Below are 10,373 nucleotides of genomic sequence, written 5' to 3'. Positions count from 1 at the left end.
GGCAGTGTAGACCAGCCCTTAGAGAAACACAATAATCTCCCCATAAATTCAAAATAATCTACTCATTGTTTATAGAGCCTTCATTTATTTGCAAACTACACAATAGCACTGTATGGCTCTTTTAACAATGTACTCTCACCGATCTCTCCATTACTATAGTCATCTTTGCTGGAATGTTGCCAGTAATGTCTATGGAAGGGTCTTACAACTACTTTGCCTGTCTGACAGTAAATATTAACATATTGGCATCAACTCCTTCACTAACTGGCCAAATCCTCCAATCCTTATTCAGGAAAAGCTCTCAATGTCTTGTATGGTCTGCAAGATTCAGTCCTTGATGAGTTTCAAAATAAAACAAAAACACATGCATCCTGATGAGGCCTATGACAGAAACCTGTCTGAGTGGGCCAAAAGTCAGTAATAGAATATTATGGGCCATACATTTATGGCCACTCCAACCCAGGTGCACTGGGGAGTCAGCAAGAAGCCCTCGGAAGCGGAACTATGAGATGACTGCAGGTGGGAAGTGCAAGGGAAGTCCAGGCAGTGATACCAGAAGCACTGGCAACCCCAGGGAGCATGTCTGGTTGTGACACAGGCAAGGCCACTGCCCCACTCCTCCCTATGTGCTGGCACTAGTGCAGAAGAGTGGCAACTGTGGAAGAAGGGGAGTGCTTGCTCTATCTGTTGTACAGCTATAACAAGCTTCACTGTCCAGCAAGCTCCCTCCGCCAGCATCTCTGGAGATATTATGGGTCAGCTGGATGGTGTACCTCTTGCCCTCGCCTCACAGTACAGCTCTGCCTCTAAAGATAGGTAACGAAACCTTTCAGCCTGATTTTTCAGAAGTGCCAAGTACCCCTGGCTCCCACACCCTCATGGGAACTGTGGGTGCTGAGCACCACTGAGGGGATTGTTGTGGTGGTAATCAAGCCATACGTTTCTACTAACCAAAACGAACCCTCCAGAAATATAACTATGCCAGAGGAAAATGATTTCTCAGTTGCATCTTTTGCTATATATGAAACTGAAGTACCATTAGCCAACAGTATTATTTTCCCCCATATCTGAAAGCCTGTGAAAGCTTCTGCAGACAAGATTCACTTCTTCTTATGCTCAGTTCAAGGCCCCTTGAGGCTCACCGTAGAGTAATTAGCACTGCTGTATTAGAGAGAAGTGCTCTAATTGTACACTCTTCATTAGCAATTTGTGATAAACAGTTTTAAAAAAAAAATCTTTATCCACACTGTAGAGTTGTTGATAGATGGAATGAGACCTGCAAAGACCAAAGTGCAGCCTTCAAAATCTGCACATATTCCCTCAAGGATTTAAAGGAAAGATAACTAATGGTAATGCTGAAGAATTAGGTGTTGATGACTGTAGGAGAGTCCAAGATAAATGTTATCCGACCAAAAAAAAAAAAAATCCGACCACAGCTATTCTTGAAATGTATCAGTTTCTTCAGGGAAAATGCTATCTGTGTCAGGCTCTAGATAACATACATGAAATCAAAATCACACAACTTTTTTTTTTTTTAAATAGTTTGCCACTTCTGGGCAATAAGTCAGTGTTTCCTGAAAGACCTATTGAGTGCAAGGCTCAGAAGGACAAATTTTTGAGGTGCCTTTTGTCTCCTTATGATTTGGAATATATGTAACTGAATAACAGAAAGAGAAGCAGGATCCTTGAATCCCTTATCAAGAAAAAACCCATTTAACAGAAGAGCAAATATTAAAGGAGGGAACATGCTACAAAACTGTGTGTTTGAAGTATTTCCCTAGGATAGTTTGCCTCTCAAAACCATCTGTGGAGAACAAGGGATGGATAGAATCCAAAGTTTCATTTGATGACCTTTCAATGGTATTTAACTATTAAATCTGAAAACCTCAGATTCTGAGTTACTGTTTCCTAGTGTTTAGGACTGCAAAGTGTGAGTCAGCATATCTGGGTGCTAGTTCCAGTTCTGCCTCTCACAGTGTGACCTTTGGCAATTCCCTGAACTTCTCGGTGTCTCAGTTTACCCACTTGTAGAACAAAGATATTAGTCCTTATCTGTCTTGCTGGAAAGTTGTTAGGCTTTATTCATTAATGCCTGTAGAGTGCTTTGAGATCCTTGGTTAAAAGGGTAGCAAAATAAGTGCCTCTGATCTAGCTCCTAAAAAGATTTATAGAACTTGCCTGCAAAGACATCTGGCCCTGGAGAGCTGCCCTTTGGAAAGTCTTCTTATAGTATTTTGAACTTCATCTTTAATATCTCCAAGTCAAGTTGTACTTTTTGTTTTTCAGCTTTATCCTCCAATATAGCATAAAAGTTAATTTCTTTGGTAAATTAATAAAAAGCACTAAGATTCTGAATACACAATAATATTTTCTTTTAATCTAAGACATGGTCTATATAAGCTCTTGAGCATCATTCCCCACTCCCTTTTATATGGCTTTCAGTACATATATTCAGCAGGGATTAGAGCTCACTTGGGAGGAAGTTAGTTTATAGAAAATGTAGACAATTGTTTTCTTCTCTCCTTTCAACTTACTTTAGATTTATCAATATATGTGATAAGTACAAACTCAAGACTGAAATAATAATTGTTTAAGTCAACTTAAATTGTAAACAGCTGAAAACAAAACAAAATAAATAACTGAAAAAAATCATCTTCCACTTCCTTTACCAAAAGGCAAAGCTTGTGAGTTGATATCTAGAACAAAATGCTCAGGATCTAAAGAGTAGAATGATAGACATGCTCACCATGGAGTAAAGCTTGGTATTTGAAAGCTTTTACATACCTCATGAGCTCTTAATTACTTTAACAAAGTTCAACCAATCAGTCATTTTGCTCCATTTGATGTTAAAGAAATCATGCATCAGTTAAGGGTAGTATCTTTTTAAACCCCCCGTCATATGTTCAACATCATATTATGATCACATAATAAAGCGAACACCCAACATGTAAGCAACTGGAGATATGTAAAAATGAAAGCTAAAAATTAAATGGTGAGGTTTACCATTATAATAATCGTATTGCACTTGTATATTGCTTTAAAAATGCCATGCACCCTAGTGATGATCCAAGCATAGACATGCTTGCAGCTACTCTTCTTGGATCAAAGAATGCAAATTGTTCTTTGTAACTATGAAGTACAAAGGTAACTCAGAAATTTCAAGTCTTCTCCGAAGAGACTAAGCAGCTCCTCAATAGTTTAGCAGAGCTGAGCAAAATCCTTCCTTCATCAACAGCAAGCACTTTGCATCCCTGGAACCGAAGACAAGGCAAAGTGCCTCTTTGCTATATGCATACTATTAGAGACCTGTGTAAAAACTGAAAAAATGGAATATGATCAACTTTGTGGTGTTTGGTGGAATAGCTCAGGAGATGTAAATAACAAAGATCTGAGAAAGTAGTAAAATAAGCACAAAGCTTGAGAATAGGAAGTGCCCCTTAGCTTTTCACTCAGATCATCCTCCGGTGATAAAAGCAGCAAGAATTGTAGATTTGACTCACCACTTCATCCTTGTCCTCAGAAGTCAACTGAACTGCAATTCTCTCTTCTTCCTTCTTGATCAGCCTCTCATATAAATCACTGACAATGAAGGAGGGGTAGTATCTGTCCTTTAGTGTTTCATAAACATCAGTCTGAATTTTGTAGAAAACTTCAATGCCTTTATTGCCCACAAGACTTTGCTGTATTTCTTTGTAAAGTGACTTTTCCACAGGGATTTCTCTGCTTTCCACAAAGAAATTCTGATAAATTTCACTCACTAGTTGAGGTATTTCAGTCTGGAAAATAAGGGGGTAGAGATGGGTGAGAGAAGAGAAAAATAAATGTAAAAAAGGACCATTTCTCAGAATCCTCATAGATTTCATTTAAAGAAGGTTGACCTGGCTGTCTCTTGTGCTTGAATGTGCGAGTGCACATCTCTATATCTCATGTTAATATCAGCTACCATGCTTGTGCAGCCATGCAGAATAGTCAGTTTTACAAGATATAAAGTGATGGAAGTCTGCATACCCAAGGAAATGATTGAGCCCTAATATGTGATCTTTCTTTACCAGCTTTTGTATTGTATTGAGACGGAAAGAGAATATTATAGTGGCTTTCTGCTCTCCATTCTAAATTGAAATTTCAGAGGAATATTAGTTATGTCAGGTTTCTTAGCTTTAACTGGATGTACAAATTCTCTTTGCAGAAAATTTTTTGTTTTATAAAATGGGACTGTACCCAATCTAATAATTTAGTGAGTGACAACACCAAAACAAATATGCACACATATTCACCATGTATACAAAAAGGGCATAGGGATGAAATTTGCACCAAAAAATGAGGGAAGAGGTTAAATAAAAAAAAGGAAAATGCTCAATGTATGTGACAATCTCCCTGAAAAGTATATCAAGTGACCCATGTCTATCAGATAGGGGCAGAATTCCATGGAGCAGTATAAGCATGAGATGACAGAACAGCTGCTAAAACAATGACAAACATGACTCAGGACACTCATCACTCTTGAAAATACAAAGGGCAACCCTAGTAATAGGTCATGGAGTGATTAGTAGCTAAATCTGAGCTTGTGGGTATTTGTTAATCATTCACTTGGACCACACCTTCTACTGCTCACTATTCATAGTGTGTGATTTGTCATCTAAGTCATGATGAGGTATTGTTCCTGCTCCCTGATTTGATGAAAATGTTGTTTTTTTTAAAAAGAGAATAAATGACAATCAATGAATAACAACTGATGTTCAATATGAAAATTCGGATTTCATTCTAAGGGAAATCCCGAAAGTTTCACCAAATATATTCACAAATAAACCTCTGGCTACTCGAATATTCACAAACAACAAATATGTCCTCCCTGTGTCCACAGCATGCTTACCCCCTACTGTGTTCAGAGCTGTTTCTTGCAGCTTTAAATTATACTTTTCTACCCCCATTTCTGAACCCACTTACCCATCTGGTTTTGGCAGATCCTATCATGCAGTGTTTTCTCACACTAGATAAAGTACAGTGTTCTACAATGAGAAACTTTAATGATTTTACTCGTATCATTCTGGAGCCAAAAGGTGTTCTGAACTAGCAGAAGAGGGGTCTTAAAGAAAAAATCTCTAAGTACACACAGAAAACATAAGTATCTTTAACTTGTGATCCAAAGCTCACTGAAATCAAAGGAAAGACGCCTTATGCTCTTCAATGGACTTTGCATCAATCCCAACGGGAGGGGTAGCATAAAAGGAACAGTGCAGGTGTAGTAGCTACCCAGTTGAAAAGTGTCGAGCAGCGAGATGAGGTATGGCACAGTAATTTTACTTGGTAATAAGGTAAGTGTAGCTATAAAAAGTCAATAAATTACTGAAAATTATTTCTCAGTGGGTTAAGAAAAACTGCTATACTGGTTTTGCCTCTTTTAAATGGGCAGTTGTATGTGACGATGTTGGAAAAACATCAATGGTCCAATGTCCCATTTTATCATCATTCATGTTTATAACTTCTTTTCTTTCCTCCTCTCTGTTCAAAAAGTAAAGGATTTTTAAATTCTGCCCTGTTACCAGAAGACCAAGGCAACATAAATAGGTTGAAATAATGAAATGTCTAGCACCATTCTGTGCTAGAGAAAGAGTGCTCATTTTTAGACTATAAAAAAAAAATGCTAACAGAGAATTTTTTCATATATTGATTTTGCAGCAAAATTCACCATATAAAGATTCAGTTTTATTAACAAGCCCCCATATACTTCACACTACTTCTACCTTGTTAGCATTCTTCAGATATTCCACGGACTCCCAAAGGCTAATCAAAGCCCTCTTGTCCATCCTTTCCATGTACAGTCGAAAGTGCTCTCGGTAGGATGGGTTGGCCAAAATATCCTCAAACTGAAGAATCTGTAAAGGAGAAATCAAGTATAAAACCCAGAAAAGTAACTAAATGAGATTTATCAACAACTATTCATATTGAAACCACTTGACGTAAATGGTTAAAGTGCAATCTGTTTAATGTATCCCCGTGCTGAAATGGTCATGCTGAATTACAGTATTGCAGAACTTTTTAGTGTGCCTGCCACACTCAAACCTGGTCTACACAAGCAAAATTCTCCCTTGCTGACATCAGTGCAGTTAAACTGGTGCTGAATGTAGTTTAACAGCAAGTGAAACATTTTGTCCTTGGCTACACTTGTAGTACGGAGACAGAAAAGCAGCAGAGCCTACATAAAGGGTTTGGACCCAGGCATGTTTTAATTGGGTTAGTGAATGAGGAATTGCCTGAATAAAGATTTGCTATAACTTTTGCCACCTTTGTAAGAGGTGAACAGGCACTGGTATCTATACTGTGAACAAACTAGAAAAAGAAGAATATGCTGGGTATGTGCACCATTCATTTCTCTCCCAGGGAAGAATCAACTCATTGTCAAAGATTTAAATTCCACCTCCACCAATTAGGAGGCATGACAGATTTTATGTCTATCTATTTGAAGAAAAGCAAATGCACAGTACCTCTGAATAAAAAGTTTAAAAGATTATCTTTTTTCTAAAGGTGAGCATCCAAGGGCCATGCCACCCTATGCAGCTTTCACACTCAAAATTCAAATTATATTCTGAAGTCAATGAGAGTTTTGGATACATAAGAAATGACAGACTGGTCCTAACTGTAGCAGCAACTTTAAATGATTTTTTCATATTATTCTCTTTTTCAATATACCCAGAGTAATTCCAAACAGACTGTTTCATTAACTATGGTATGAAACTAATAATAGAATCATAGAAGATTAGGGTTGGAAGAAACCTCAGGAGGTCTTCTAGTCCAACACCCTGCTCAAAGCAGGACCATCCCCAACTAAATCATCCCAGCCAGGGGTTTGTCAAGCCAGGCCTTAAAAACCTCTAAGGATGGAGATTTCACCACCTCTCTAGGGAACCCATTCCAGTGTTTCACCATGCTCCTAGTGAAATAGTTTTTCCTAATATCCAAACTAGACCTCTCCCACTGCAACTTGAGACGAATACTCCTTGTTCAGTCATCTGCCACCACTGAGAACAGCTTAGCTTCATCCAGCCCATACTTCTTAAAGGTGCTGGCAAGAATACTGTGGGAGACCATATCAAAAGCTTTGCTAAAGTCAAGGAATAACACGTCCACTGCTTTCCCCTCATCCACAGAGCCAGATATCTCGTCATAGAAGGCAATTAGGTTAGTCAGGCATGACTTGCCCTTGGTGAATCCATGCTGACTGTTCCTGATCACTTTCCTTTTCTCTAAGTGCTTCAAAATTGATTCCTTGAGGACCTGTTCCATGATTTTTCCATGGACTGAGGTGAGGCTGACTGGCCTGTAGTTCCCTGGATCCTCCTCCTTCCCCTTTTAAAAGATGGGCACTATATTTGCCTTTTTCCAATCGTCCGGGACCTCCCCCAGTCACCACGAGTTTTCAAAGATAATGGCCAATGGCTCTGCAATCACATCAGCACCCTCAGATGCATTAGATCCGGCCCCATGGACTTGTGCATGTCCAGCTTTTCTAATAGTCCTTAACCTGTTCTTTCACCACTGAGGGCTGCTCACCTCCTCCTTATACTGTGCTGCCCAGTGCAGCAGTCAAGGAGCTGACCTTGTCTGTGAAGATCGAGGCAAAAAAAGTATGGAGTACTTCAGCTTTCTCCACATCATCTGTCACTAGGTTGACTCCCCCATTCAGTAAGGACCCCAGTAACGAGCAAGTGCTGAGAGAATGCGGAATCGGTCAACGCTACGCTCAGCTGATGCAGCAACTCATGAGGTCAGACACCATCAGGTGGTCGAGGGACATCTACATAGAACACATCACCGGACATCAGCAATACCAGGAGGGATGAGCTGGAGTGCCGATGAGAAGCACACTGGGGAAAGTAACTGAAATACTTTCCTCATGGACAATCTACTCTAAAATTCTCAATTACTGAGGGACAATCTACACTCATTCCTATATTTGCTTTCCACAACCAAATCTCTGTACAACTTTTCATGAGTAATGTACCTGAATACTTGGATACTACGCTTGATCTTAGCTCATAGAGAGCCGTTCTTAAATTTATTCACCTAAATTTGGGTTATTGCTGATTATGTACTATATGTATCATATGACTTTTAAAAACAAACTTTGTATTTAGGATAGTCTAAGCACTATACCCAGATGTACAAATACTCTTTTCTCAACCTGTGTATTATATAATTTTAACATTAGCCTTAATAAATATTCTGATAGTTGGCTAGTCTGTAGGAAGTTTATTTTATAATCCATAATCCAGTTACTCAGAAAAAGTGTTAATTTGGATGCTGAGTGCTTCATACCCAGCTCACTTTCTTGGCTTTCTTGAATTTGCCATTCAGCAAGAAAACATATTCAGACCTTTCATAAGCAGAACAAAAGCAATCACTTCTAGGCTGGGTTATAATTCTTAAACTATTCTTTAAATACAGCAGTTAATTGAATGTTATTCCTCATCTTCACACAGTATTTCTAAAATATTTATTTTCACTAGACAGCAATTCTTTGAGAAGCCATTTTTAAAGACGTAACAATAGGAATAGCTAGTGTACAGGAACAGTCATTTACTCTTTTAGCCACTGCATCACTAAGTGCTCATGCTCAGTTGGTTATCTACCATGCCCCCTGAATCCCTTTCAGCTGCACTGCAGTCCAGGATAGAGTCCCCCATTTGGTAAGTGTCAAGGCTGGATCCCCACTTTGAACTTTAGGGTTCAAATGTAGGGGCCTGCATGAAAACTTCTAAGCTTATCTACCAGCTTAGCTTTGGTCCGCTGCCACCATCACAAGAGTTCCCTCCCTGGGAAGCCTTGAGAAACCTTTCACCAATTCCCTGGTGAACACAGATCCAAACCCCCTTGGATCTTAAAACAAGGAGAAATTAACCATCCCCTCTCCTTCCTCCCACCCTCCTTTCACCAACTCCTGGTGAATACAGATCCAAACCCCCTTGGATCTTAAAACAAGGAGAAATCAATCTGGTTCTTAAAAAAGAAGGCTTTTAATTAAAGAAAAAGGTAAAAATCATCTCTGTAAAATCAGGATGGAAAATAACTTTACAGGGTAATCAAACTTAAAGAGCTCAGAGGACCCCCCTCTGTCTTAGGTTCAAAGTACAGCAAACAAAGATACACACTCTGGTAAAAAGGTACATTTACAAGTTGAGAAAACAAAGTAAATCTAAGACACCTTGCCTGTCTTTTACTTACTAGTTTGAAATAGGAGAGACTTGTTTAGAAAGATGGGGAGAACCTGGATTGATGTCTGGTCCCTCTCAGTCCCAAGAGCGAACCACCCCTTAAAACAAAGAGCACACACACAAGCCTTTCCCCCCCCCAAGATTTGAAAGTATCTTGTCTCCTTATTGGTCCTTGGGGTCAGGTGTCGGCCAGGTTACCCGAGCTTCTTAACCCTTTACAGGTAAAAGGATTTGGAGTCTCTGTACACAGAGAGCTGTTACCCTTCCCTTTATCGTTATGACAGTAAGTGTGACTACATTCTTTGTTCCTAGTTGTGACCTCGCATTCGGCTGTATTAAAATGCATATTGTTCATATGACACCACCTTACCAAGCAATGCATATCAGTCTGCAAAGCTGATCTGTCCTTATTATTCACTATTCCTCCAAACTGTGTGTCCTCTGCAAATTTTACCAATGATTTTATATTTTCTTTCAAATAATTGATAAAGATATTGAATTAATCACTGGAACAATTTACCAAGGGTCATGGTGGATTCTCTATCACTGACAATTTTTAAATCAAGATTGGATGTTTTTCTAAAAATATATGCCCTGAGTTATTTTGGGGAAGTTCTACAGCCAGTGCTATGCAGGAAGAAGTCAGACTGGATGATCACAATGGTCCCTTCTGGCCTTAGAATCTATGAATACCACTGGACCAATAGCTCTGGGACCCCACTAGAAATGCCCCCCCTGGATGACTTTTTCCCCCATTTACAATTACTTTTTAAGATCACTCAGCCAATTTTTAATCCATTTAATATGAGCTACACTGGCTCTGTACGGTACTAATTTATTTTTAATGAGAATGTAGATACAAGTATACTTACTTATTTTAAATACCTAAGTATGTAAATGATTATTTATTATTTTATTACAGTAGCCCACACTGAGCTCATAGGGGTTTAACAATATTGCATAAAGGGCCAAGGCATCAATGACAGGGCAACAATTAAGTCACACGCTCTGCATCTAGATTATTTATTGAAATCAACTGAAGTGTTTTGCATGGAACAGCCTTAGAGGGGTCATGCACCATTCTGGGAAGTTTTAAGGCTTAATCCTGCTAACAGATTTGTTGACGTCACCAGGCATCACCTTCACCCCAGGTAACTCAGGAGG

At 39.1% G+C, this 10,373-nt stretch overlaps 1 protein-coding gene across 2 annotated transcripts in view; it reads right to left on the bottom strand.

Moving 5' to 3' along the window:
* The window catches only part of SNX25 (sorting nexin 25), a 165,390-nt gene that overhangs the window by 52,568 nt on the left and 102,449 nt on the right, over window positions 1–10,373 (bottom strand). For both annotated transcript variants that reach the window (XM_024219250.2, XM_029910594.1), the window contains 2 exons: window positions 5,742–5,873; window positions 3,501–3,776 (listed from right to left, as the gene is read on the bottom strand). In XM_024219250.2, coding sequence (XP_024075018.2) covers window positions 3,501–3,776; window positions 5,742–5,873 — 408 coding nt within the window. The remainder of the gene's footprint in view (window positions 1–3,500; window positions 3,777–5,741; window positions 5,874–10,373) is intronic.

Source organism: Terrapene carolina, unplaced genomic scaffold (assembly GCF_002925995.2).
Source record: "Terrapene carolina triunguis isolate 2854851 unplaced genomic scaffold, T_m_triunguis-2.0 Scaffold66, whole genome shotgun sequence".
NCBI lineage: Eukaryota > Metazoa > Chordata > Testudines > Emydidae > Terrapene > Terrapene triunguis.
The sequence above is the reverse complement of the archived record's forward strand: the minus strand, read 5'-3'. Positions and strand labels throughout refer to the sequence as shown.